At 43.4% G+C, this 27,288-nt stretch overlaps 5 protein-coding genes across 9 annotated transcripts in view; all 5 read left to right on the top strand.

Annotated features, from left to right (window-relative positions):
* LOC124068260 (protocadherin alpha-C2-like) overlaps positions 1 to 27,288 on the top strand; it is a 99,903-nt gene that overhangs the window by 22,840 nt on the left and 49,775 nt on the right. The window contains exon 1 of one of the 5 annotated variants that reach the window (XM_046406356.1): positions 17,378 to 20,352. The exons of 3 other annotated variants lie outside the window; for them this stretch is intronic. In XM_046406356.1, the coding sequence (XP_046262312.1) occupies positions 17,941 to 20,352 (2,412 nt within the window). In that variant the 5' untranslated portion in view covers positions 17,378 to 17,940. Of the gene's footprint in view, positions 1 to 17,377; positions 20,353 to 20,896; positions 23,637 to 27,288 lie in introns of those variants that run through there. One more of the 5 variants, XM_046406359.1, reaches the window with a different exon arrangement.
* LOC124068264 (protocadherin alpha-3-like) lies at positions 7,521 to 10,157 on the top strand. Its single transcript, XM_046406368.1, has one exon. It carries the CDS (start codon positions 7,715 to 7,717, stop codon positions 10,124 to 10,126), a length of 2,412 nt encoding a protein of 803 aa, XP_046262324.1. The 5' UTR covers positions 7,521 to 7,714; the 3' UTR covers positions 10,127 to 10,157.
* On the top strand, positions 10,267 to 13,764 carry LOC124068261 (protocadherin alpha-3-like). The gene has a single exon (XM_046406366.1). The coding sequence runs from the start codon at positions 10,827 to 10,829 to the stop codon at positions 13,278 to 13,280; it is 2,454 nt and encodes an 817-aa protein (XP_046262322.1). The 5' UTR covers positions 10,267 to 10,826; the 3' UTR covers positions 13,281 to 13,764.
* On the top strand, positions 13,805 to 16,991 carry LOC124068266 (protocadherin alpha-10-like). The gene has a single exon (XM_046406370.1). The coding sequence runs from the start codon at positions 14,180 to 14,182 to the stop codon at positions 16,577 to 16,579; it is 2,400 nt and encodes a 799-aa protein (XP_046262326.1). The 5' UTR covers positions 13,805 to 14,179; the 3' UTR covers positions 16,580 to 16,991.
* On the top strand, positions 23,665 to 27,287 carry LOC124068262 (protocadherin alpha-7-like). Its single transcript, XM_046406367.1, has one exon. The coding sequence runs from the start codon at positions 24,314 to 24,316 to the stop codon at positions 26,729 to 26,731; it is 2,418 nt and encodes an 805-aa protein (XP_046262323.1). The 5' UTR covers positions 23,665 to 24,313; the 3' UTR covers positions 26,732 to 27,287.

The raw sequence follows: 27,288 nt of genomic DNA, 5'->3' as shown, positions 1-27,288 counted from the left end.
TTGGGCCTCATGTCATGGCTGCACTATTAATTATGATGATTACTAGTGATTTACAAGTTGTTTCCAACAAACCGCAGTATTGCAGTACACAAATATATTTTAACTGATAATTAGTGCTCTGTTATGCTGGACCTCAAACATAATCTTATAGCTAGTAAAAAAAAAAAAATTAAAATATCTGAAAGTCTAAAGTTCAGGAGATTATGCTTTTTTTTTTAAACTTAACTCTTGGCCTGTTTCTTGTTACAGATTACAGTGTGTCACTGTTTACGAGTCATATCATGGAAATCATTAGTGTTTAATGACAGATAATGTGATCGGGCATCACATGATGCATCAAATAGAAAAACTAAATCTTTCATGTACACCTAAACTAAATCACCCACAGCAAACACAGCGCTGCATAATCTAGGCATCACATTACAGTTAATGAAGTGAGAATCATCTTAAAGTGAATACACGGGGAAAACTGAGTGGAGACAACAAAGGCATTAAAAAACAAAATAGGGATATAACAAGCAGAGTTTGGTCTGCTTGTTTACAGACTACTGTGTATGGGCTCTTTTGTGATAAGACTGGTAGTATAATTGTTTCCTAAGCCCTTGTTTACTCCCTAATGTTCGTCTTAATCCTAACTCACTTTACTTTGTCCTCTAACTGAAAACTGGAACAGTAAATTGTGCTGATGGTACCGCTTACAAAACAATAATATTTGAAGTACAAGAAAAAAATATACTCACTGACTAATAGAAATATGTGTGTGAAAACAATCATGCAGTAAAGACTACCTTTGTCTAACCAATATGTTGGATCTCCATGAACTGTATAAATGTAATTATTTGTCCTATTAAATGCTTTCATCATTGTTCCTTCAGGTGATTTAAATAGGAACTTCTGTCAATATTCCCAGTTGTCCTGGATTAAGGCTTGTGTAAAAAGTGTAAAGTGATAATTCTACTCCTCTAATGCGATTAGGTGGAATCATCTTAACGATGCCATGAAGAGTAGCTTTGAAAGGGCAACAGCACAGACAGCGAGCCAGGATGCCACTCGCCCATTGCTGGCAGCTTTTATTTATTTGTTTTTTACTTTGTGTTCTGTTATTGCTGTTGCGCATTTGATGATTGTTAACCCTCACTTTGTCATGTGCATAATCTTTGCATCTGCCGTGAGATTTATTGTCAGTGGTAATAGATTCCACTCAGTGTTAGAGGGAGAAGTGTTGATTTTAATTTTATGGTCATATGGAGGGTGCAGTTTTTGGTACTGTTGAATTATAGCATTTCTAATATTTACTTTCACCACTAAATAGAGTAGTTTCAACAGAAGCTGAACATTCTTAACATCATGAAGGCTGGATTTATTTAATTTCAGGGCTGTTGCATCAGTATGCATTTGTTTTTTTCTCTGGTATACCTGAATAAAACAAACTTGCAGCTTCACCTCTCTACACACACACACACTTAGCACACACCACATAATAAGAGGCTTCTGTTGCTTCACATGTCAGGTTGATATCCATGTAGCTGTTTAAGTTTTGATGCTGATGAGAGTGGAAGATGGTGTTTGCTATTCTCGGAGAGTGGCAGCAACGGTGCCCTGGCTTAAATGATTTGTAGGCAAGTCATTATTTTATAAATAGTTACCTTCATTTTCTGTGGAAAGTGGGGCAGCCTCACAAAACTGTTTCCAGCTGTTTCCAGCATCAGATTCTCTGCAGCCCAGCACTCTCCTCTATTATTCAGACCTTTTTTATATATATATTTAAAGAAATGGGCCAAGCCCAAGTGCAGCAGGCCTGCACCTGCATTGCACTCACCATGCAGCACTGCCTGTTTCGTATTCAGTACTGCATGACTAATAAGAAAGTGAAAATAGACATTACACAATGTCACATTCTTATATACAGGTATAATTTGCTGATGTATGGAAACTTTAAATCACATGCAAATGTGTGGATAAATTACGCTTTACAGCTTTTGTTATGTATTTGTCCTTGTGAATTACAATATATGCAGCTGCTCTATAAAGGACATTGGCTGGTGGAATTGTCTCTCCATCTTTGCCTCTTTGTTTTGATATGTATCAGGCTGGATGGAAATATGCAGGTGTTGTCTGATACATATACGTCTCCTTTCCCATCTGGGAGAGTTTTAATTTCCGCCGGCTGAGGAAATGTGTGGCAGACACCATCGCTGCTCGTCTGTCTGTACCACTGATACAATTCTTCAAGTGTGTGAGTGTGCTAATCTAATACAATGCTTTATAGCATTGTTTGACTCTGACATCAGTGTGTGTGTGTATGTGTGGATGCTGCCATAGAGTACAAAGGAGGGGTGTAAAGGCTCCCCCGTGTGGCAGAGAAGCAAAAGTCACCTGCCACTTCCTTTGTGTTGCATGTGTGTCTCTGTGTCAATATATTCAATTATTTAGCATGCTGCCACTCTGTATGTGTTGGTGCATTGACTGGTATTGTTATTGAGTTTCTGTGTCAGTATTGATCCTTCGATAGTGGGGCCTGTTCCATTTTTATGTTCTGATGAAAGCTAGCACACAGTTCACGCCCTCTTCACCAGTGAACCATTTGATTGACAAATCTAGGTTAGCCATGCTGGAGTATCAAGCTAGATTTATTCTTAATCCCACAAAAACTGTTAGGCTGTTTCTGTGTGAGTGAGAGACATAAAGAGAAGAGGAGACAGAGTGTGAACTGCATTCATGGTTGTGGTTAAGAGAAAAATAAAAGCCCTGCCCTTGGCATATGTGCTGGGTGGGTGTGGAGGAGGAGTGTGCAGGGAGGGGCTCTGAGTGGGGCTGCATCTGCATCACCATGGATACAAGAGGGGAGGTAGTGAATCAATTGCTGGTACTCCCTGTGAAAGCACAGATCTATCGGACCCTGCCTTTGTCTCCAGGCACAATTTTGAGCCAATCAGAGTGTCCATGACAGTCACATTGATTCTAGTTAACCAATCAGTTTTCCGTGCTACCTTGGCTGTTATGAAAGCTTCCTGAAGCTCCTATTTTATTGGCCGGTTTCAAGACAAGTCAGATTTTGTTTATATAGCTCCAAAATAAATCACAAATCACAATGTGCGCAGACACACACACACATACATCCTTTGAAGAGGGAGGAAAAAACATGGACAAGCCACAGAGGATGGATCCCTCTCTCAGGATGGACAGTATGCATGTGCAAAACAGATTAACAAAATCCCAGTATACAAATTACAAATTTCTGATACACTATATATATATTATAAAAATTAGTGAAGAACGTGGATCCAGGAGGACACTGAGCAACTCGAAGTGGGAACTGAGCCATAGATTTGATTAATGTCTGTTGTTGGCAGTAAACCATGACTGTGCTTCTGTTGTCACGATATTTTTGCTGAATCAGATGTTCTCACAAAATGTTTCCATCAAATAAGATGGTGTGTTACAATGATCTGTATATGACTGAAATTTGTGCACAACTTTGTCCCTCTCAGTTTCTCCCACTCACACTTCTCTTTACACACAAAGAAATCACACAAAGCCTCATCATTTTTTTCCGACAGTTAAACTCCATAGAGGCACTGTGATTCATGCTGCACAGATGCTTACCGTACTTTAACTATTATAGGTTCAATAACGCACCCAAATGTGGTTACATTTATGTAGTGACTGTGACTGAATGTTGAGAATATTCTGGGTGCACTGATAGAGAAGCTAAAACATGAAAATTAAGTGTGAAAATGTCTGTAACACTGCAAAGAAACAAGCAAAGTACTGTACAGTAAATTTAATCAGTGTGTAGAGGTGAATTTCATTTTACTGTCCTGTCTCCTTAATAGAGCAAAGACAGCTCGTGATGACAACACAGAGAACAATCACTTCAACAACAATGGCATGCTGTTTGTCCTGCCTGTTGTTTTACAGTAGAGTAACTAATTATGTGATTTTTGGGCACTGTGCCATTATTTTCCAAATGAGTGAACACTGTGTTGGTGTGCCTCTAGTTTTATCTCAGGGGTATCTGCGTGTGTGTGTGTGTTTGGCCATGCTCCATATTGCTGTGTCCTGGTTTTCATCTTGTTTCGGCTCATGTTACCCTGGACCCGCCCCCGGCCTACTTACTCCAGAAACCAGTGAAGGCCAGCACAGATTTGGAAATAAATGATTAAGTGGTCGTTGGATCAAATAGTGAGTGAGTGAGTTATCCTCCCTCTGCCCCCCACTCGCTCGTCATATCTATCTTCGAGTGTACCTGTGTGCATACAATTGTGAGTTAAATCATCTGGAAAATGGATAGCATTCATGTCCATTTATATCTGTGCATGGCCGGGGATCATGATTTAAAAACACAAATAAACAAACAATTTTTAAAAAATTATAACATTTTAAAATCTCAGCATCATATGGTAGCCAAGGAGGTAATTAACCCAATTACATCCCCCATCTATTTTTATTTTTTTGTCATTTTCCCTCCTGCCTCACATTTAAATTCATTCAGATACCTCTTCAACAATTACACCTCCCTATGCACTGTCTCTGTTACATCAGTCTTCCTATGCTTTATCAGAGAATCCAAGTCATTAGTGTAGACCTGCAGTTGGGTGTGGTTCTAGTCACACCGTTTCTAAAATCATGTGCCATATGAGCTATATCACAGCGGTTTATCAGAAAATCCCCTGGGGATTTAGAGCTATGAATTAGGTTCAGAACCTCAACAGACAAAAAAATAGGAAAAAGTAATAGATCTGAACAATTAACATGATACAGTGTGAGAAGATAGGGACTGAGTAAAGACACAGGCACAGGGAGGACCCCCTGTGCTCCTCTTTCCCTAAAAACAGCACAGTGACATCAGTATCTCATCACATGAAGCAGGATGCAGGATGTAGTGTGCACACTGCAAGAGTGGGGTTGGTCTCCAGAGTCCTGGCCCAGAGAGGGTGTTGTGGGCTGGCCATGGCTGACTGCAAAGGTCAGGCTCTCTGTGGGGCTGTGGGGGCGGAAAGACAAGCAGGCGCTGCTGCTAAAGTGGATCTGTCACAGTGAATATGCTGCTGCAGCACTGTATTACCAATGCATGAACAGCCCAACTGTGGCCTGGTATGCACAGGAGTGTGGTTTGAGTTTGCTTGAGTGAGTTTATGTGTGCATGTGTGTGTGTTTGTGTGTTTTGTGCCTGTCACAATGAAGCGATCAGATCAGCTCAGTGAGATGAAAGGGCTACGTAAAAGTGAACCCTAGCAGTTAAAAAAAGTGGATGTGGGGAACAAAATCCAGTATGTTACTTTTTATATTTTTACCATCCCATGCCCTTAAAAAAAACTGATAGGCTTCTATATATTAGTGAGTGTGTGTTTGTGCACACATGCATTATGTCTGTGCCTGAGATGGCGTTGCTATGGAGACAAGAGAGCTGTGTGCAGAAGGAGAGTGAAAAAAAAAAAGCAGGGGGGGTACTCGCCTTGGAGCATGTTCAGATATCACCCTTCCCCCATCTACCCACACACAGAGTACAGTACACACCCTTCTAACACACTTGTTCACAAGCACACAGATGATGGCCATACAAAAGGTTATCATGAAATCGTCAATATGAAGGAGGCGCAGCAGGTAATTTGGCGACTATGGTAGCCATTTAGTAATGCAGCATATGTGACTGAAACACAGCTGTTGACTGCTTCCGCACAAGCCGCCTCCCTTCCCTTCCCTCCCCTCCCCTCTCCTCACCTACCACTCCCTGCTCCCTCCAACCCCTTTCATCACACTGCTCTTGGTGCTTTCCTGCAATTTCTCCTTGGACTTTATGACGTGATAGGTAAACCTCGGACAGAGGGCGTGAGTGTATTTAACTACTCAATGTATCATGCACAGCTCCTTGTGTTCAGGGAGCAAACACTGTGTGTTTTTCTTAACAACTATTTATTCACTATTAAATATTCAGCAAATTCAATTATCATATCCTCGGGAAATGTGTTTTTCTTAAATGCATACAGGCTACATAAACAGAGGGTGAAATACTGTCTTCATGAGGACTTGTTTAATTTAACCAATGAAAAGCTTTAGATCTGTATCAGTCAAAGCGACCCACACATGTGAAGTCATCTTTTGACCCCTGTGCTTTCCAGAGGAGCTGTAATCAGCATTGAAAGAGAAGGTGGTGTGTTTCCCAGCATCTTTCATGTCTCCATGACACAGTCAGTGTTTCCTCCATGTGTGGGTTGCTCAGTAAGAGGCCCTGACTTTACTCTGAGTTTGGCTTCAGTACTACAGCCTCTGATATTACTCATATACTGTACGTGGCTTATGCAGTATGAGGTTTGTTAATGAATATGCTGTTGTAGTTTTGTTTATTTATTTTTTTTTCAATGGTGTGGCTGGTAGTAGTTCAGGTGTTTATTACACATTTCAGTGGCCTGTTCATTTAGCTGGCAAAATAAAGTCACAGTGTCAGCAGGCCACAATGCAGAATCCCTGGGAACAATTATGTTTTGTTTTGTTTTGTTTTGTTTTGTTTGATAAATTCACTTCACATTACTAAACTGAAGCATCAAAGGGTCATGTGCGTCATGTTGATTTTATGACAAGGATAATGCAGACTGAAATCCTGCAAGGTCATTGCAGTATAGACAGACAGTGACCTACAAATAAACTATGAATCATTGAATTTCATCATGGGCTGTCTGGGTCTGATGGGCCAGGTGGTGTGTGTGTGTGTAAATTGTAGGTTATTCACATCCATACAGTGTCCTGATAAACAGTATATGCCCTTTTTTTCTTGCCATACATTAGAAAAATAGAGCATGCAGGTCATCCTTTGTGAGCTATTATTATTATTATCATTATTATTATTATTGCATTTTGGGTTTAACAGATGACTGCAGCTCAGTATGTGATGGTTATTAATATTTTCAAATCAAATCATGTTTCCTACAGTGGAAATGGGACAGGAGTTTAAAAATCCAGGGCTTAATCCTGGGATTACAAACGAGTGAATGTTCATAAGCTCCTGACTACTGTCTCTGTGGAAATGTGGAGAAACACAAAACTCACCACAGAGCGGGGATGTGCCCTCTGTGTTCACATGCAGTAAAACAATGGGATCCAACTAATTGTATTTATTGCCCTCAAGGTTGACAAAAAAAAGCAAAGAGAATGGGAAAAGGAAGGAGGTAGATCAAGATGTGTGTGTGTGTGTGTGTGTGTGTGTTTGTTTGTGTGTGTGTGTGTGTATGAGTGAGAGAGAGAGAGAGAGGCAGTTTTGACAGCACAGGACAGGCAGGACTGGCTTTACTCTAGAGACATGCTCTGACGTGCTGTCCATGGTGCTGAAATTGAAAATCGTAATGTCCAGCTCTCTTAATCGAGATAGGATGTTCGGCAACACATATAATAAAACATACTTTATAATAATGAATATTTTTGGTGTGAAGTAATGGCTGCTCAAGAGGAGGCAGCGTTACAACTTCACTGGTGTCTGCAGGTTGGCTGTTTACCCACGTGGCGCCGCTGTTGATCCATCAGAGACAGCGCTGCTCTCTGAAACAACTAAGCCCCTCCTGTTTTCAGGCGAGTGGGGCATTTCCTCAGTCTTTGTTAAAAAGAGAGGACGGTGGAACACAAGGCGTTTTCCAATCAAAAGCCAAACCGTCCACAGTGCTCAAAATATCTGACCGTGTCTGGAAATCCTGTTTATGCCTTTTTCACATTGGAGGGAAACATGTGTTCACCTTGTGGATGGAGCTATTTCGGGATATATGTAGGGTTTTTTCTTCTGGATTGTTACTGGGAAAAGGTGTCTGGACAGCTCTCCTATTCCGTCTCCGAGGAGGTAAACCTGGGTACTCCTGTTGGAAATATAGCTAAGGACCTAAACCTTAATTTACAAGACTTGGAGATCCGGATGTTCCAAATTGTTACCGGATCAAAGAGAAAATTCTTCGACGTAAACCTGAAGACCGGCGTTCTGTATGTCAGTGAGAGGATAGACAGAGAGGAGCTTTGTGCAGAAGAATCGAAATGCTCAGTAAGTGTAGAAGCCGTGATAAATAACCCTTTGAAGCTTTATCGCATTGATGTAGACATTTTAGATGTAAATGACAATGCCCCGTTGTTTACCACCAAATTGCAAAATCTGTATATCGCAGAGAGCACTTTGCCAGGAGTGAAATTCGCGTTATCTGAAGCCACTGATGTTGATGTGGGGAGAAACGGAGTCAGCACTTACAAATTAAGCCAAAGCGAGTATTTCTCTTTGGCCGTGCACAAAGCAGGTGGCGGCGTGTCTGCAGAGTTAGTTCTGCAGAGAGCTTTAGACCGAGAGAAGCAGCCTGTGATCACCATGACTCTGACTGCTGTAGATGGAGGGAGTCCTGCAAAAACTGGCACCTCACAGCTCGTTGTGAACGTATTAGACATTAATGATAACATTCCGATATTCAGCGAAACGTTATATAAGACGAAAATCCCAGAAAATACGCCGCTGGGCGCGATAGTAATCGCCGTGAACGCCACTGATGCAGACGAGGGCCTGAACAGCGAGATTGTGTATTCGCTGAGAAGCAAAGATCAAGATCACGTACTTGATATCTTTGAAATTGAAAGTCTAACGGGCGTCATTAAGGTAAAAGGAAATATAGACTATGAAGACAAAAAGGCTTTTGAGATACGTGTAGAGGCCAGTGACAAAGGCCAACCTCCCATGTCCGCCCATTGTAAGGTGCTGGTAGAAGTGGTGGACGTAAATGATAACGCTCCTGACATCACTGTGACGTCATTACACACAACAGTGAAAGAGGACGCCAGCGTGGGCACCGCAGTTGCCCTGGTGTCGGTCCTCGATAAGGACGGTGGGAAAAACGGTGATGTGGAAGTTCAAATTAAAAATGACGTTCCGCTCAAACTCGAAACAAACTACAAAAATTACTTCTCTCTGTTAGTTGACGGGCCCCTCGACAGGGAAAGTGTTTCTAACTACAACGTCACCATAGTGGCCACTGATAAAGGAACACCGTCACTCTCCAGCACGAGTGTATTTTCTATACACGTTTCTGATGTCAATGATAACGCACCCCTGTTCCCACAAGCACAAATTAATGTGTACGTGAAGGAGAACAGTCCAGTGGGAGCAGTTATTAGAACTGTGACTGCAACTGATGCAGACATTCACCAGAACAGTCAGGTGAGTTATTCGTTTTTACAAAGTAACAGTGACTCACTGCCGTTTGCTTCAATGGTGAACATCAACTCAGAGACTGGAGATATAGTCAGCCTGCAGTCCTTTAACTACGAGGAGCTCAAAACCTTCCAGTTTAAAGTTCAGGCCACAGACTCTGGTGTTCCTCCGCTCAGCAGCAACGTGACCGTCAACGTTTTCATCCTGGATGAAAATGACAATAATCCAGCCATTCTGGCGCCCTATTCTGAGCACGGCTCCGTTAACAGTGAGAGCATCCCCTATTCTGCTGAAGCGGGATACTTTGTGGCAAAGATCAGGGCTGTAGACGCAGACTCTGGATACAATGCGCTGCTCTCTTATCACCTGTCTGAGCCCAAAGGAAACAACCTCTTCCGGATCGGAACCAGCACCGGGGAAATCAGGACTAAGAGGAGAATGAGTGACAATGACCTGAAAACTCACCCCTTGGTGGTGTTGGTGTCTGATGGTGGAGAACCCTCCCTGTCAGCTACTGTGTCTATTGATGTGGTGGTGGTCGAAAGCACAGCTGACATCCAGACTCAGTTCAGACATGTGCCCAGAAAGGAGGAGAGCTTCTCTGATTTAAACCTGTATCTGCTGATCGCCATTGTGTCGGTGTCAGTCATCTTTCTGCTCAGCCTCGTCACTTTAATAGCTGTCAAATGTCACAGGACAGACGGCACTTTCAGCAGGTACGGCGCCCCAATGATCACCACCCACCCTGACGGGAGCTGGTCTTACTCTAAAGCTACTCAGCAGTATGACGTGTGTTTCAGCTCAGACACGTTGAAGAGTGACGTAGTGGTTTTCCCCGCACCGTTTCCGCCTGTAGACGCTGAACTCATCAGTATTAACGGAGGGGACACTTTTACCAGAACTCAGACTTTACCCAATAAAGAAAAGGTAAGAAAAGTTCAAAAATATTTCATTTAATGTGATATTTAAATCCCCCCTCCTTTCACGTGTATGTAATTTAAAGACTTTGTGATAAACTTCGATATTCGATTTTTTTTATGTGCAGCGGACCATAAGCCAAGTTGTTAAGTTAAGTTAACACTCAGTCAGCCTCTCATATCTCCTTCCCTTCTTCTGGGAGCCCTGCAGTGAGTGTATGTTGTTGTCCGTGGTGCTGAAATAAGCGGCAAAGTGTGCTGTGAGCGGTCTGGAGGGTACAAAACTGATGTAACAGTACGCGGCACATTGTCTCTCTAGATAATCTAGATAATGGATTACCTTAAGTTTCTGGCACAGAGGAAGGCAGTGTTATTTATTTGTGTTTTTAAATTGATCTGGTTGTGTTCTAACAACCACCTTTTTATCAATAAACAAGGCAACTGGGCAGTTTTCGGTGTCATGTGATGAATGAGGGCGATTGATCTGTTTTTTTGGGGGTTTTTTTAGCAGTGGATGTAATGATTTCAAATGACCACACGGGGACATTGTAGACCATCACATTTTGATATTTCCTCTTGGTTGCTTCAGGCTCCTCCCAGATTCAGAGGATGATGATGATGCTTCTCGGGGCTTTGTGACAAAGAGACGCAGTACAAGAATAGAGTGTGTGGCCATCATTTCGATTGTTGGCCTTTGAAAAGCGAGGACAGTGGATTCAGGGACTTGGCATTCATGCTGAATGAAAGGACGGGATTTTGGAGGTTATAATCCATATGCTCTGTTCACGTTGGATAAAAACATGTCGATGCGGAGGATATGGAGCCCTTTAAGGATTTATATAGTCGTTGTCCTTTTGGATTGTTGCTGGGAAGCGGTGTCTGGGCAGCTCTCTTACTCTGTATCAGAGGAGGTAAACCCGGGGACTTTTGTGGGAAATCTCGCTAAAGATCTAAACCTTAATATTCACGACTTGGAGGCACGCATGTTTCAGATTGTAAGCGGATCGAAGAGAAAATATTTTGATGTCAATCTGAAAACGGGCTTTCTTTATGTCAGTGAGAGAATAGACCGGGAGGAGCTCTGTGCGAAGGCGACGAAATGCACTGTCGATGTGGAGGCCGTGATCAACAATCCACTGAAGTTGTACCGTTTGGAGGTTAATATAGTTGATATAAATGATAATGCACCATATTTTCCTGAGAATCTGCAGTCTCTAAACATTGCTGAAAGTACTGCGCCGGGAGGAAAATTCGGATTTATCGGGGCGTCGGATCTTGATGTCGGTAAGAATAGTGTTAGTACATACAAGTTAAATAATAATGATTATTTTTCTTTAGAGGTTCACAAAGGAGGAGAAAGTGTATCCGCGCAGCTTGTGCTTCAGAAAGCTTTAGACCGAGAAAAACAGCAAACTGTAAGACTTACAGTGACCGCAGTAGACGGTGGAAATCCACCCAAGTCGGGGACATGTCAGATTATTGTAAATGTTTTAGACATAAACGACAACTCTCCGGTCTTCAGCAGCTCTTTATACAAGACACGCATTTCTGAGAACGTACCAGTAGGTAAAACGGTTTTAGTTCTGAATGCAACAGACGCAGATGACGGTTTGAATGGTGAAATAGAATATTCATTGAGAAAGAAAGGTCAGGATCAGGTTTTAGATTTATTTCAAATAGATTCCAAAACCGGTGCCATTTTAGTCAAAGGTCAGATCGACTATGAAGAAAATCCCGCGTTTGAAATTCATGCACAAGCCAGTGACAAAGGTCAGCCTCCCATGTCGACTGACTGCAAGGTGCTGGTAGAAGTGGTGGACCTGAACGACAACGCTCCTGAGATCACTGTGACTTCACTCCTGAACACAGTGAAGGAGGACGCTGAAGGAGGTGCTGCTATAGCGCTCGTTTCTGTACTGGACAAAGATGGAGGGGAAAACGGTGTCGTAAAAGCTGTAATAGCAAATGATGTCCCCTTTAAATTAGACACGAATTACAAAAACTATTATTCGTTAGTAGTTAATGGACCGCTTGACAGAGAGACGAAGGCCCGGTATAATGTCACTATCGTGGCAACTGATGGGGGGACTCCACCCCTCTCCAGCACCAGCATAGTGACTGTTCATGTTTCTGATGTCAACGATAACCCGCCTCGCTTCTCGGAGCCGTTCGTTAGTGTCTATGTGAAAGAGAACAGTCCGGTAGGAGCAGTTATTAAAACTGTGACTGCAACCGACGCTGACATCGATCAAAATGGTCAGGTGAGCTATTCGTTTTTACAAAGTAACAGTGACTCACTGCCGTTTGCTTCAATGGTGAACATCGACTCAGAGACTGGAGATATAGTCAGCCTGCAGTCCTTTAACTACGAGGAGCTCAAAACCTTCCAGTTTAAAGTTCAGGCCACAGACTCTGGTGTTCCTCCGCTCAGCAGCAACGTGACTGTCAACGTTTTCATCCTGGATGAAAATGACAATAATCCAGCCATTCTGGCGCCCTATTCTGAGCACGGCTCCGTTAACAGTGAGAGCATCCCCTATTCTGCTGAAGCGGGATACTTTGTGGCAAAGATCAGGGCTGTAGACGCAGACTCTGGATACAATGCGCTGCTCTCTTATCACCTGTCTGAGCCCAAAGGAAACAACCTCTTCCGGATCGGAACCAGCACCGGGGAAATCAGGACTAAGAGGAGAATGAGTGACAATGACCTGAAAACTCACCCCTTGGTGGTGTTGGTGTCTGATGGCGGAGAACCCTCCCTGTCAGCTACTGTGTCTATTGATGTGGTGGTGGTCGAAAGCACAGCTGACATCCAGACTCAGTTCAGACATGTGCCCAGAAAGGAGGAGAGCTTCTCTGATTTAAACCTGTATCTGCTGATCGCCATTGTGTCGGTGTCAGTCATCTTTCTGCTCAGCCTCGTCACTTTAATAGCTGTCAAATGTCACAGGACAGACGGCACTTTCAGCAGGTACGGCGCCCCAATGATCACCACCCACCCTGACGGGAGCTGGTCTTACTCTAAAGCTACTCAGCAGTATGACGTGTGTTTCAGCTCAGACACGTTGAAGAGTGACGTAGTGGTTTTCCCCGCACCGTTTCCGCCTGTAGACGCTGAACTCATCAGTATTAACGGAGGGGACACTTTTACACGGACTCAGACTTTACCTAACAAAGAAAAGGTAAGACAATAGTTACATTAAGTACTTCTTCCACATTTTCTTAATGTAGTATTGATGGCGTCATGGCGCACTTTCGTTATTTTCAAAAGAGATTTCTGCTGTCGAGCAGTCAGAAAGCTGACACTATCACAGACTCTCCTTTTCGAGTTATATGGCAATAAAATTCAGTTTGTAGTTTCATGTTGTAGACTGCAGTTTGCTGATGTTTTCTTCCTGTGATTTTGTGCTGCTGGTCAGAATTCTCTGTGTGGGTCGCTGGCCGTGGTGCTGAACGCAACTTTTCAGTTGCGTTCAAGACTCAAAAACATGATGCAAAACAAGCCGTTGTTAACGTGCAGTGTTTTGAACGTTTCTCTGTGTCTCTCTGCCAATAGCTGCTTCACAATATGTTTTAAGTGTCAGAATGTATTTTCATATAAGATTCATTAGACTTGATATTGGCAGTCAGCTGCTCTGAAGTTCACAAGGGTTTCACAGTGTATTTCTGTATTTACTACGTCACATAACTGCGTTAAATTTCTGTCAAAAACGTCAGTGAGCTATAAATTATCTCACAATTTATTTATTTATGGATCTTAGTGTCAGTGATTAAGAGGAATTGAGAACGGTGTCTACTTTCACATGCTATCATGTTTTATTCTTGGTGTAGCATGTAGGTATGACTGATGTCCACATGGGGACACTGTAGACCATCACATTGCGACGATCTCTTTGGTGAGTCGGGGCTCCTCCCAGATTCAGCGGATGTTGTATCTGTGGGCTTTGTTACAAAGAGAGGTCGGACGACAAAGGACGGGTTTCTCGTTTAGTCGTGAAAATGAAGAAACATTTGTCGGGAATACTGATTTCTTGATTTCTATCTCGCGGTGGTTGCTACGTGTCGTCCAGTTTTACATACATGCTCCTTCTCGATGAATGGAATAATGTCGTTGCCGAGCAGAACGAGCTGCGTGTGGATTTATCTCTTGTTCGTGCTGCTGGATTGTTACTGGGAAGCGGTGTCTGGGCAGCTCTCTTACTCCGTCTCAGAGGAGGTAAATCTGGGGACTGTCGTCGGAAATATCGCTAAAGATCTGAGCATCAGTGTCCAGGATTTTGAGTCCCGTATGTTTCAGATTGTCGCTGGATCAAAGAGGAAATATTTCGAGGTAAACCTAAAGACTGGTGTCCTGTACGTTAATGAGCGGATAGATCGAGAGGAACTCTGCGGAGACGAGCCCAAATGTTCACTCAGTGTTGAAGCGGTTATTAATAACCCACTGAAACTGTACCGGATTGGAATCATAATCTTGGATGTAAATGATAATTCTCCATCATTTCTCAGAATGTCCCAGATAATCAACATAACGGAGAGCACGGCAGCAGGGGCGAAATTCCCTTTACATTCTGCGGACGACGCAGACGTCGGCAGAAATACTGTAAATACGTACAAGCTGAGTCAAAATGAACACTTCTCTCTGGTTACACATAAAGGTGAGAGTGTAACTCCAGAATTACTGCTGCAGAAAGTTTTAGACAGAGAAAAACAGTCTGTGATTAGACTCACACTGACTGCCATAGACGGAGGAACACCTGCTAAATCTGGCAGTATGACGATTATAGTGAATGTGTTGGACATTAATGATAACGCACCTGTGTTCAGTCAAACGCTGTACAAAGCCAGCGTGCATGAGAATGTGAAGATAGGCACAGCGATAATAACACTAAATGCTACTGATTTAGATGCAGGACAGAACGGACAGGTGTTATATTCATTCAGTGAAGTAGGCCGAGAGAAACAAACTGATCTGTTTGCTATCGATGAAAAAACTGGGACTGTGACAAATAAAAAGAATATCGACTTTGAGGAGAACAATGCTTTTGAGATTCGAGTGCAGGCCAGTGATGGAGCTTCTTCTCCTCTCACCTCACATGCTAAGTTATTGATTGAAGTGTTAGACGTCAATGACAATGCTCCTGAAATTTCTGTGACATCACTGTTAAACACTGTGAAAGAGGATGCATCCATTGGCACCGCCATTGCACTTGTTTCAGTCTTTGATAGAGACGGAGGTAAAAATGGCCTCGTACACAGTGAGATTTCAAACGATGTCCCTTTTAAGTTAGAGTCAAATTATAAGAATTACTATTCGTTGGTGGTGGACGGTCCTCTGGACAGAGAGAAAGCATCTCGGTACAACATCAGCATCACAGCTACTGATGAGGGCAGCCCACCTCTCTCCAGCACCAGCGTTATTAAGGTACACGTCTCAGATGTGAATGATAACGCACCTCTATTCACAGAAAACATTATCAGTGTCTATGTGAAAGAGAACAGTCCAGTAGGAGCAGTTATTAAAACTGTGACTGCAACCGATGCTGACATCGATCAAAATGGTCAGGTGAGCTACTCGTTTTTACAAAGTAACAGTGACTCACTGCCGTTTGCTTCAATGGTGAACATCAACTCAGAGACTGGAGATATAGTCAGCCTGCAGTCCTTTAACTACGAGGAGCTAAAAACCTTCCAGTTTAAAGTTCAGGCCACAGACTCTGGTGTTCCTCCGCTCAGCAGCAACGTGACCGTCAACGTTTTCATTCTGGATGAGAATGACAATAATCCAGCCATTCTGGCGCCCTATTCTGAGCACGGCTCCGTTAACAGTGAGAGCATCCCCTATTCTGCTGAAGCGGGATACTTTGTGGCAAAGATCAGGGCTGTAGACGCAGACTCTGGATACAATGCGCTGCTCTCTTATCACCTGTCTGAGCCCAAAGGAAACAACCTCTTCCGGATCGGAACCAGCACCGGGGAAATCAGGACTAAGAGGAGAATGAGTGACAATGACCTGAAAACTCACCCCTTGGTGGTGTTGGTGTCTGATGGCGGAGAACCCTCCCTGTCAGCTACTGTGTCTATTGATGTGGTGGTGGTCGAAAGCACAGCTGACATCCAGACTCAGTTCAGACATGTGCCCAGAAAGGAGGAGAGCTTCTCTGATTTAAACCTGTATCTGCTGATCGCCATTGTGTCGGTGTCGGTCATCTTTCTGCTCAGCCTCGTCACTTTAATAGCTGTCAAATGTCACAGGACAGACGGCACTTTCAGCAGGTACGGCGCCCCAATGATCACCACCCACCCTGACGGGAGCTGGTCTTACTCTAAAGCTACTCAGCAGTATGACGTGTGTTTCAGCTCAGACACGTTGAAGAGTGACGTAGTGGTTTTCCCCGCACCGTTTCCGCCTGTAGACGCTGAGCTCATCAGTATTAACGGAGGGGACACTTTTACCAGAACTCAGACTTTACCTAACAAAGAGAAGGTAAGCTAATTGGCATTATTGCCCTTCATTTATGTCAATAACTGACAGTTAAATTATGCCTGTTTCACTGTGCAAATATCTCTTGCTGATTTTTCTGAACATCTTCAGTGATGTTTCTGGAATCTTTGGGTGTTTCAGAACTTTAAACATCGAACTCTCTCCTCCACTCAACTCACCTTAGGCAGATCAGACTCAAGTTTGTGTCTGAATGGCAAACTACCAACTGTGGCCCGATGTGTCTTTCTCAGTTTGGCTTTCAATTCTGCATTTAAATTTGTGTGTTGCTGTCCATGGTTCTGAACTCAAGTTGCTGAATATGTTCTGCTGACTGTGACGTTTGGAAAATATAGACGTGTTCCATTCTCAGACAGAGTGTTCTTTCTGTTCAAGTGCACAGTATATTTGCAAGTGTACACATACCTTTCATGCAACGTTATTGTGTTTGTAAGGACTAAATGAAGAAAAGAAAGAAAATCGTGATTTTATTGTGCTCTCTAGCAGTCAGAAAATTCCAATGTGCTGTCATAATAATGTCAGCCTATGAATACGAAAAGGTCAGTTCAGTGTTTGACTTGTTTATTTCTGGGGTGTTTGTGTGTCTCTGCTGACTGATAGCCTCTTTGGCCTGTCTTTTCATATTTTATCTATTGCAGAGTGACTATCAATTAACTTGCAATACCCAATCCACAGAAATGGGAGAAGTCCTTAACCTCCATCTACCTACAACTTTATATGTTCTCACTGCAAATTTGAACATTTTGGCTGCTATGATGCAAACCTTACCACACATAGTCAGAGATTTATTCTTCTGTTATGTCAAAAAAATCGCTCCATTTCAACTGAGAAGATAATATATTTCACTGTTGTCAGATGCGCAGCCTTCGTGTCCACTCTGAATATCGTTTTGAATCATTGCTGGATGTAATTTTTGAAGCAAAGTCACAGCATTTTTGTTTTTATCACAGTGACTTTGAATCTCAATCCCGTGGTGGTGTAAAGAGTGTCAGAGCGTCCATATTTAAAAGTACACTGTGTTTTTAATATATCAATGCCCATGCAAAAACTTATAGTGTGGTTTATAATGAAGCGGTTGTCAGTATGTCTGAATGAGCAGGAAGTATTTTGTAGCTGTTTGTGGCGTGTGTAGTTAATAAAAGTCACCACGTAGGGACGCTGCAGACCGTAACACAGAAATGGTGAAGCTCCTCCCAGAGTAAAAAACAGAATGATCGTGCTTTTCAGCACAAAGAGACACGGGAAGAGACGAGAGGGTATAATGGAGTCGTCGTCTGTGAGGATAATTAAAAAGAAATAGTGTTGCCTAAAATCTGGTCGCGCGTCGTACCTCCACGATTGAAACCTCGTTGCAGATGTCTGCTTTGTTCTTTTCTGGCGGAATTATGACTTTGCCGAGTAGTAGGAGGTCTATTGTTACATATCTGGTGCTGGTGCTGTTGGATTGTTACTGGGAGGCGGCGTCTGGGCAGCTCTCCTACTCGGTGTCAGAGGAGGTAAACCCGGGAACTAATGTCGGAAACATTGCCAAGGATCTAAACCTCAATGTGCAGGATTTGGAGTCCCGTTCGTTTCAGGTTGTTACAGGATCGAAGAGGAAATACTTCGAGGTAAATCTAAAGACTGGATTTCTGTATGTCAACGAGAGAATAGACCGAGAGGAGCTTTGTGCAGAGGAGCCGAAATGCACCGTAAGCGTGGAGGCTGTGATGAACAACCCGTTAAAGCTGTACCGTGTAGAGATAGAAATTAGAGACGTGAATGATCATTCTCCGTCATTTAGCACAAAATCGCAAATACTGGACATAGCAGAGAACACCTTGCCTGGATTCAGACTGGCGTTATCGGAGGCAAGTGATGCTGATGTGGGTAAAAACGGCGTCAGCGCCTATAAGCTCAGTCCAAACGAATATTTCAGTCTCGCTACACACAAAAGAGGGGAGAGTATATCTCCAGAGTTGGTGCTGCAGAAAGCCCTCGACCGCGAGAAGAGGCCACACATACAGCTCATGTTAACTGCTGTAGACGGGGGAACTCCGCCAAATTCAGGTACTTCAGAAATTGAAATTAATGTACTAGATATCAACGATAACGCACCAATGTTCAGCAGCAGTCTTTACAAAGTTCAAACGTTTGAAAATACTCCGATTGGCAGGGCAGTCTTCACGTTAAATGCGACGGATGCCGACGAAGGCACAAACAGTGAAATAGTGTATTCTCTTCGTGATAAAGACCAGGATCATATTCTGGATATTTTTAAAATTGACCCTGACACGGGGGTCATTTCAGTGAAAGGCAAAATCGACTATGAGGAAAGAAAAGCTTTTGAGATTCGAGCAGAGGCTCGGGACAAAGCACAGCCTCCCCTGTCTGCTCATAGTAAAGTGCTGGTAGAAGTAATTGACGTCAACGACAACGCTCCTGAAGTCACTGTGACGTCACTGCTCAGTACAGTGAACGAGGACGCAGCGGTGGGTACCGCTGTTGCACTTGTATCAGTTCTAGACAGAGACAGTGGTAAAAATGGCCAAGTGAAATGTGAGATTTTAAATGCGGTGCCGTTCAAATTGGAGACAAATTACAAAAACTATTACTCTTTAGTGGTTGACGGACATCTAGACAGAGAGGTCACTCCTCAGTACAGTGTGACAATTTCGGTTACCGATGAAGGGAGTCCTCCTCTTTCAAACACCAGTGTTATTACGGTTCGCGTTTCTGATGTTAATGACAATGCGCCCATTTTCCCAGAACCTTTAATAAACGTTTATGTGAAAGAAAACAGCAAAGTAGGAACAGTTATTAAAACGGTGACGGCGACCGATGCTGATGTCAGCAACAATGGTCAGGTGAGCTACTCATTTTTAAACAGCAATAGTAAATCTGTATCCCTCACCACAATGGTGAACATCAACTCAGAGACTGGAGATATAGTCAGCCTGCAGTCCTTTAACTACGAGGAGCTCAAAACCTTCCAGTTTAAAGTTCAGGCCACAGACTCTGGTGTTCCTCCGCTCAGCAGCAACGTGACTGTCAACGTTTTCATCCTGGATGAAAATGACAATAATCCAGCCATTCTGGCGCCCTATTCTGAGCACGGCTCCGTTAACAGTGAGAGCATCCCCTATTCTGCTGAAGCGGGATACTTTGTGGCAAAGATCAGGGCTGTAGACGCAGACTCTGGATACAATGCGCTGCTCTCTTATCACCTGTCTGAGCCCAAAGGAAACAACCTCTTCCGGATCGGAACCAGCACCGGGGAAATCAGGACTAAGAGGAGAATGAGTGACAATGACCTGAAAACTCACCCCTTGGTGGTGTTGGTGTCTGATGGCGGAGAACCCTCCCTGTCAGCTACTGTGTCTATTGATGTGGTGGTGGTCGAAAGCACAGCTGACATCCAGACTCAGTTCAGACATGTGCCCAGAAAGGAGGAGAGCTTCTCTGATTTAAACCTGTATCTGCTGATCGCCATTGTGTCGGTGTCAGTCATCTTTCTGCTCAGCCTCGTCACTTTAATAGCTGTCAAATGTCACAGGACAGACGGCACTTTCAGCAGGTACGGCGCCCCAATGATCACCACCCACCCTGACGGGAGCTGGTCTTACTCTAAAGCTACTCAGCAGTATGACGTGTGTTTCAGCTCAGACACGTTGAAGAGTGACGTAGTGGTTTTCCCCGCACCGTTTCCGCCTGTAGACGCGGAGCTCATCAGTATTAACGGAGGAGACACTTTTACCAGAACTCAGACTTTACCTAACAAAGAGAAGGTAAGACATGTCTAATTTTATTCATCTAAAGGAGTGAATCTAAAATTTCATAGGATCTCACGGTTTGACATGTTTTGTAAATTCTCTTCAAACCTTTTTTCCCTTACAAACGATTATATTCCACATCTACATTTATAACATTCTCCACACCTGTTAAAAACTGGAAAGGAGTGTTAAGTCAAACATTTATTTGTTGTAATCCTCTCACTTGAAACTGGACTCTAAATGATTTGATGGAGCTTTGTTATATACCTAGTGTCGATGACGTTTTCTGTGATTTGAGAACAATCTCGGTACAACAATGTTCAAATCTTCTCACTAAGTTTTAAGGCCTTTTGGGCATAGGACTCTGCTGTCACTTAAATGTTACACCATCAGCTCTGAGGCGCTGACCGTGGTGCCACAAACGTCTTCTGTTCCCTCTGTTCTCTGCACTGAGACCCGGGTGCTGTCCGTGGTGCTGAAACAATGTCGTATCAATTAATAACAACGTAACTTTATTCAAATGCATATGTCACAGATAAATACTGAGTTTTCCAGCAGCAATCCATTAATTTTAGTTTATCCGGTACAGATTTTTGTCTTGTCATGAACACTTTAGTGTACATGATAATATACATATCCGCTTCTGTTTTGGGCCATCTTTCTGTACACAAGTGTGTCACGAGGTGTCGCTAGAGACCACGCAAAACTTGAGTACACCATTTTGAAACCCCTCCTCTACTCCTGATAAAAAGGAAACGTCATCATCCGGCAGTGCTTTGTGAAAACAGCTTACAGACGAATGACGCCGTAAAGACAGAGAGGACCCTCTGCCAGTATGGATCCATAAACACGCCATTGTTCTTTTTTTGTGGATAGGCCGAGAGGCAGAAAACTGGATTGTTGCTTTCGTCTGAACAGCGATGGCTGCGCGGAAACAATGGGATAGTATTGTGGGTCTGGTTTTCGCTCTGCTTTGTCTCAGCCGCTGGTCCGTGGCTCAGATATCGTACTCCATTCCAGAGGAGGTGGACAAAGGGACAGCGGTGGGAAATCTGGCTAAGGATTTAAATCTCGGTGTGCAGCAACTCCATTCCGCGGGTCTTCAGATCACCTCTGGGTATAAAAAACGGTATTTTGACATAAATCGTGAATCTGGAGTACTTTTCGTTAGCGAGAGGATAGATCGGGAGGAGCTTTGTCCGAATACGGTAAAGTGCTCTTTGAATATAGAGGCCATATTGAGTAACCCACGCAGCCTCCATCGAATTGAAGTTGTGATTAATGATATTAATGACAATGCTCCGTCTTTTCTGGAAGAAATAAGCATCATTGATATGTATGAGTCTTCATATGTTGGAGAAAGGCACCCACTGCCGATAGCCCATGATCCAGATGTAGGTACTAATTCGGTTAAGACTTACAAATTAAACCCGAATGATCACTTCTCTTTGGACATACAGAGCACCGGTGACCAGAGCGTGTCTGCTGAGTTGGTGCTGCAGAAGCCGTTAGATCGAGAAAAACAGGCTGTTATTGAACTCACACTGACAGCGATAGACGGAGGGAAACCTGCCAAAACGGGGACTTTACAGATAAAAGTTAATGTACTGGATGTAAACGACAATTCACCGCTGTTCAGTAAATCTCTTTACAAGGTCCAAGTTGTGGAAAATTCAAGTATTGGCACAACGTTATTAACACTGACAGCGACAGATTTAGATTACGGTGTTAATGGTGAAATTACGTACTCCTTTACAGAGAGAGGGCGTTTAAATCCCGATGACAAATTTGCGCTGAATGACAATACTGGAGAAATTACGGTAAAAGGCAATATCGACTATGAGCACAATCAAGCATACGAGATTCGTGTTCAAGCACGAGATAAAGGTACTCCTCCTCGCATTGCGCACAGCAAGGTTTTAGTGGAAGTTATTGATGTGAATGACAATGCTCCAGAAATATCAGTGTCATCACTGATGAGTCCAGTGAAAGAGGATGCTGAAATAGGGACAGCTGTCGCGATGGTCACCATCACTGATAGAGACGGAGGCAAAAATGGTCAGACAACCTGTAAAATTACGGGTTCCGTCCCATTTAAATTAACATCTAACTATAAAAACTATTATTCTTTGTTGGTTGACGGGCCTCTTGACAGAGAGAGTGTTTCCCAGTATAATGTATCCATTGCAGCGACAGATGCAGGAACTCCATCTCTGTCGAGCACAACCGTAATTACTGTTCAAATTTCTGATGTCAATGACAATCCACCTCGATTCCTGGAGTCTGTGATAAATGTTTATGTGAAAGAGAATAGTCCGACAGGAACTACTATGTATGCACTGACGACATTAGATTCAGATTTGAATGACAATGCAAAAGCAACGTACCGCTTTATTAACAGTTCTCCAAAGACAACACAGATAGCTTCAATGGTGAACATCAACTCAGAGACTGGAGATATAGTCAGCCTGCAGTCCTTTAACTACGAGGAGCTCAAAACATTCCAGTTTAAAGTTCAGGCCACAGACTCTGGTGTTCCTCCACTCAGCACCAACGTGACTGTCAACGTTTTCATCCTGGATGAAAATGACAATAATCCAGCCATTCTGGCACCCTATTCTGAGCACGGCTCCGTTAACAGTGAGAGCATCCCCTATTCTGCTGAAGCGGGATACTTTGTGGCAAAGATCAGGGCTGTAGACGCAGACTCTGGATACAATGCGCTGCTCTCTTATCACCTGTCTGAGCCAAAAGGAAACAACCTCTTCCGGATCGGAACCAGCACCGGGGAAATCAGGACTAAGAGGAGAATGAGTGACAATGACCTGAAAGCTCACCCCTTGGTGGTGTTGGTGTCTGATGGCGGAGAACCCTCCCTGTCAGCTACTGTGTCTATTGATGTGGTGGTGGTCGAAAGCACAGCTGACATCCAGACTCAGTTCAGACATGTGCCCAGAAAGGAGGAGAGCTTCTCTGATTTAAACCTGTATCTGCTGATCGCCATTGTGTCGGTGTCAGTCATCTTTCTGCTCAGCCTCGTCACTTTAATAGCTGTCAAATGTCACAGGACAGACGGCAATTTCAGCAGGTACGGCGCCCCAATGATCACCACCCACCCTGACGGGAGCTGGTCTTACTCTAAAGCTACTCAGCAGTATGACGTGTGTTTCAGCTCAGACACGTTGAAGAGTGACGTAGTGGTTTTCCCTGCACCGTTTCCGCCTGTAGATGCTGAGCTCATCAGTATTAACGGAGGAGACACTTTTACCAGAACTCAGACTTTACCCAATAAAGAAAAGGTAAGAAAAAATGCAACAAATTTAATCTCAATTTTATCTCAAAATATCAATTACCAATTGCATTGCATCATTGCTATCACACATTTTATGTGTGTAAATCTTGTTGTTCCTATGTGTAATTTTTTTGGAATTTTGAAAACGCTGAACCGGTTTCTGAAAGTCTTACTGGGAACAGGAATGTGTTGGATCAGATGGTGTGCTGACTGTAGAAGGTTTTCATATATTTTTGCAGTTCTCTTGCTCATTGTTCTATCAGAGAAGAACAATCGTGTTGTCTTTAACTAACAGGTGATACACTGATTGCTTTTGTTTTGGTAGCCTCGCATTTTACTTCATTTTTAAAAGCATGTGAAAACACTGAGCCTCAGAAATACCACTTGCCTCTCTGCACAAACTTTATGAATGCAGTTGTGGCAGATGTCCACGGAGTGACGCTATAGACCGTCACATTTAGAGTTTCTGTGTAGTTCTTTCACGCTCCTCCCAGTTGTCGATGATGATTTGGTTTCGTCCAGGCTTTGTCACAAAGAAAGAACGAAAGGATAGAGGGAAGATCTGTTTTAACCACGTGTAAATTATACATTTGACGCAGTCTGAAGTTGTATGTTTTAATCGTTTTGAGAATCGTGAACGGGTTTCCTAACACTGGATGTGTATTTAAATCATCTTATGGAATTATGGCTGTAACGAGGACGTCTATTGTTTCTTATCTGCTGGTTGTGCTACTGGAGTGTTGCTGGGAGGCGGAGGCTGGGCAGCTCTCCTATTCCGTGTTAGAGGAAGTGAATCCGGGGACTTCTGTAGGAAATATCGCTAAGGATTTAAACCTCAACCTTCAAGATTTGGAATCCCGTATGTTTCAAATCGTTACTGGATCAAAAAGAAAATATTTCGAGGTAAACGTAAAGACTGGTGTTCTTTACGTGAATGAGAGAATAGACAGAGAAGAGCTTTGTGCGAAGGCACCAGAGTGCACAGTCAGTGTAGAAGCCGTCATTAACAATCCGCTGAAGCTTTATCGCTTAGAAATAAATATACTAGATGTTAACGACAACGATCCCCTATTCACCGAGAAGTCTCAAATTGTAGACATAGCGGAGAATACTCTGCCTGGGATGAAATTCGCTTTGTCAGAAGCCATCGATGCAGACGTAGGTAAGAACACGGTTAACGCGTTTAAATTAACACCAAATGAGTATTTCTCTCTCGCTACGATCAAAACAGGAGAAAGTGTGTCTGCCGAATTAGTTTTACAGAAAACGCTGGATCGAGAGAAGCAGCCTGTGATACATCTCACCCTGACTGCCATAGACGGAGGGAGTCCGCCGAGATCTGGCACGTCTCAGATCATTATTCACGTTTTAGACAACAACGATAACCCTCCAGTGTTTAGTAGCCCCCTGTACAAAACTCGCATTTCTGAAAACACGCCAATTGGGACGACAGTGATCACACTAAATGCAACCGACGCGGATGAGGGGACAAATGGTGAGATAGTTTATTCCCTGAGAAGCAAAGGGCAGGACCGCATATTAGAGATTTTCAGTATTGATCCCTTAACGGGTGGGATTATGGTCAAAGCTAATGTCGATTATGAACAATATACAGCATTCGAGATCCGCGCAGAAGCAAACGATAAGGGCCAGCCGCCAATGTCTGCTCACTGTAAAGTGCTGGTTGAAGTAATTGATGTAAACGACAACGCTCCGCAGATCACAGTGACGTCACTGTCCAATACTGTGAAGGAGGATGCTGACCCAGGTACTGCGATTGCACTGGTATCCATTCTAGACAGTGATGGCGGAAGAAATGGCGAAGTAAAATGTAAAATCTTAAATCGGGTTCCCTTTAAACTAGAGACAAACTACAAAAACTATTACTCTTTAGTTGTTGGCGGGGCTCTTGACAGAGAAATCACCTCCAGCTACAACGTTACAATCTCCGCTACCGACGAGGGCACTCCTCCCCTCTCCAACACTAGCGTTATTACTGTTCACGTTTCTGATGTAAATGACAACTCGCCTCGTTTCCCAGAACCTGTGGTAAATGTTTACGTTAAAGAAAACGGTAACGTTGGAGTAATTATTAAAACAGTATCTGCATCTGATGCGGACATTGACCTGAATAGCCAGGTGAGATATTCATTTTTACGCAACAACAGTAACTCGGTCCCAGTGTCTACAATGGTGAACATCAACTCAGAGACTGGAGATATAGTCAGCCTGCAGTCCTTTAACTACGAGGAGCTCAAAACCTTCCAGTTTAAAGTTCAGGCCACAGACTCTGGTGTTCCTCCGCTCAGCAGCAACGTGACTGTCAACGTTTTCATCCTGGATGAAAATGACAATAATCCAGCCATTCTGGCGCCCTATTCTGAGCACGGCTCCGTTAACAGTGAGAGCATCCCCTATTCTGCTGAAGCGGGATACTTTGTGGCAAAGATCAGGGCTGTAGACGCAGACTCTGGATACAATGCGCTGCTCTCTTATCACCTGTCTGAGCCCAAAGGAAACAACCTCTTCCGGATCGGAACCAGCACCGGGGAAATCAGGACTAAGAGGAGAATGAGTGACAATGACCTGAAAACTCACCCCTTGGTGGTGTTGGTGTCTGATGGCGGAGAACCCTCCCTGTCAGCTACTGTGTCTATTGATGTGGTGGTGGTCGAAAGCACAGCTGACATCCAGACTCAGTTCAGACATGTGCCCAGAAAGGAGGAGAGCTTCTCTGATTTAAACCTGTATCTGCTGATCGCCATTGTGTCGGTGTCAGTCATCTTTCTGCTCAGCCTCGTCACTTTAATAGCTGTCAAATGTCACAGGACAGACGGCACTTTCAGCAGGTACGGCGCCCCAATGATCACCACCCACCCTGACGGGAGCTGGTCTTACTCTAAAGCTACTCAGCAGTATGACGTGTGTTTCAGCTCAGACACGTTGAAGAGTGACGTAGTGGTTTTCCCCGCACCGTTTCCGCCTGTAGATGCGGAGCTCATCAGCATTAACGGAGGAGACACTTTTACACGGACTCAGACTTTACCTAACAAAGAAAAGGTAAGAAATAGAAACAATGAACACCATCAGTGCATATATTGATTTTCATATTTAGCTTTAGCTGCGTTACCCAAGGGCAAACACTTGCACAGGAGACTGCAATTGTCCATTGGTGGTTTTAAGGTGGTGCACGTGTGGTTTCCTTCATCAGAGATAGTAGCACGCTATTATGAGCTCTCTGGCAACATATAAAGTCTGCTATATTCACAGCCTGATGCTGCCTGATGGGAAAAGCGCTGTCCGTGGTGCTGATATCTCTCTGCGGTCCTCACTCTTCGGTACATGCTTAAGATGAACTCTGATTACACGTGTCACAGTTTATCAGTTCTCTGAACATTTTGACAAAAAAAGAAAACATAAACATATGCAAGAGGGCAAAATAGTTTCACAGTATACAGGCCTAAACTTTTCATATTCTAAATATTCATAACAAGATTATAAGGAGAAAAACGAAGGTTTCTTTACTGATCGTCGTTTTGGTAAATGTGCCTTTAAAAATATTTTTCGTTGTTTACGTATATTAGTAAATATGTTCAGCAGCAAAAGCTCGGCACAGTCATATACCATCATTCATTTATTCAGCCACTTTTTCTCATCTT

This window comes from Scatophagus argus, chromosome 12, assembly GCF_020382885.2.
Source record: "Scatophagus argus isolate fScaArg1 chromosome 12, fScaArg1.pri, whole genome shotgun sequence".
NCBI classification, from domain to species: Eukaryota; Metazoa; Chordata; class Actinopteri; family Scatophagidae; genus Scatophagus; species Scatophagus argus.
Note: the sequence above shows the minus strand (reverse complement) of the source record. Positions and strands in the feature narration are given on the sequence as shown.

Excerpts from the sequence above, each read along its gene's own strand:
- LOC124068264 (XM_046406368.1), top strand. The coding sequence starts at position 7,715 with ATGTGTTCACCTTGTGGATGGAGCTATTTCGGGATATATGTAGGGTTT.
- LOC124068261 (XM_046406366.1), top strand. The coding sequence starts at position 10,827 with ATGAAAGGACGGGATTTTGGAGGTTATAATCCATATGCTCTGTTCACG.
- LOC124068266 (XM_046406370.1), top strand. The coding sequence starts at position 14,180 with ATGAATGGAATAATGTCGTTGCCGAGCAGAACGAGCTGCGTGTGGATT.
- LOC124068262 (XM_046406367.1), top strand. The coding sequence starts at position 24,314 with ATGGCTGTAACGAGGACGTCTATTGTTTCTTATCTGCTGGTTGTGCTA.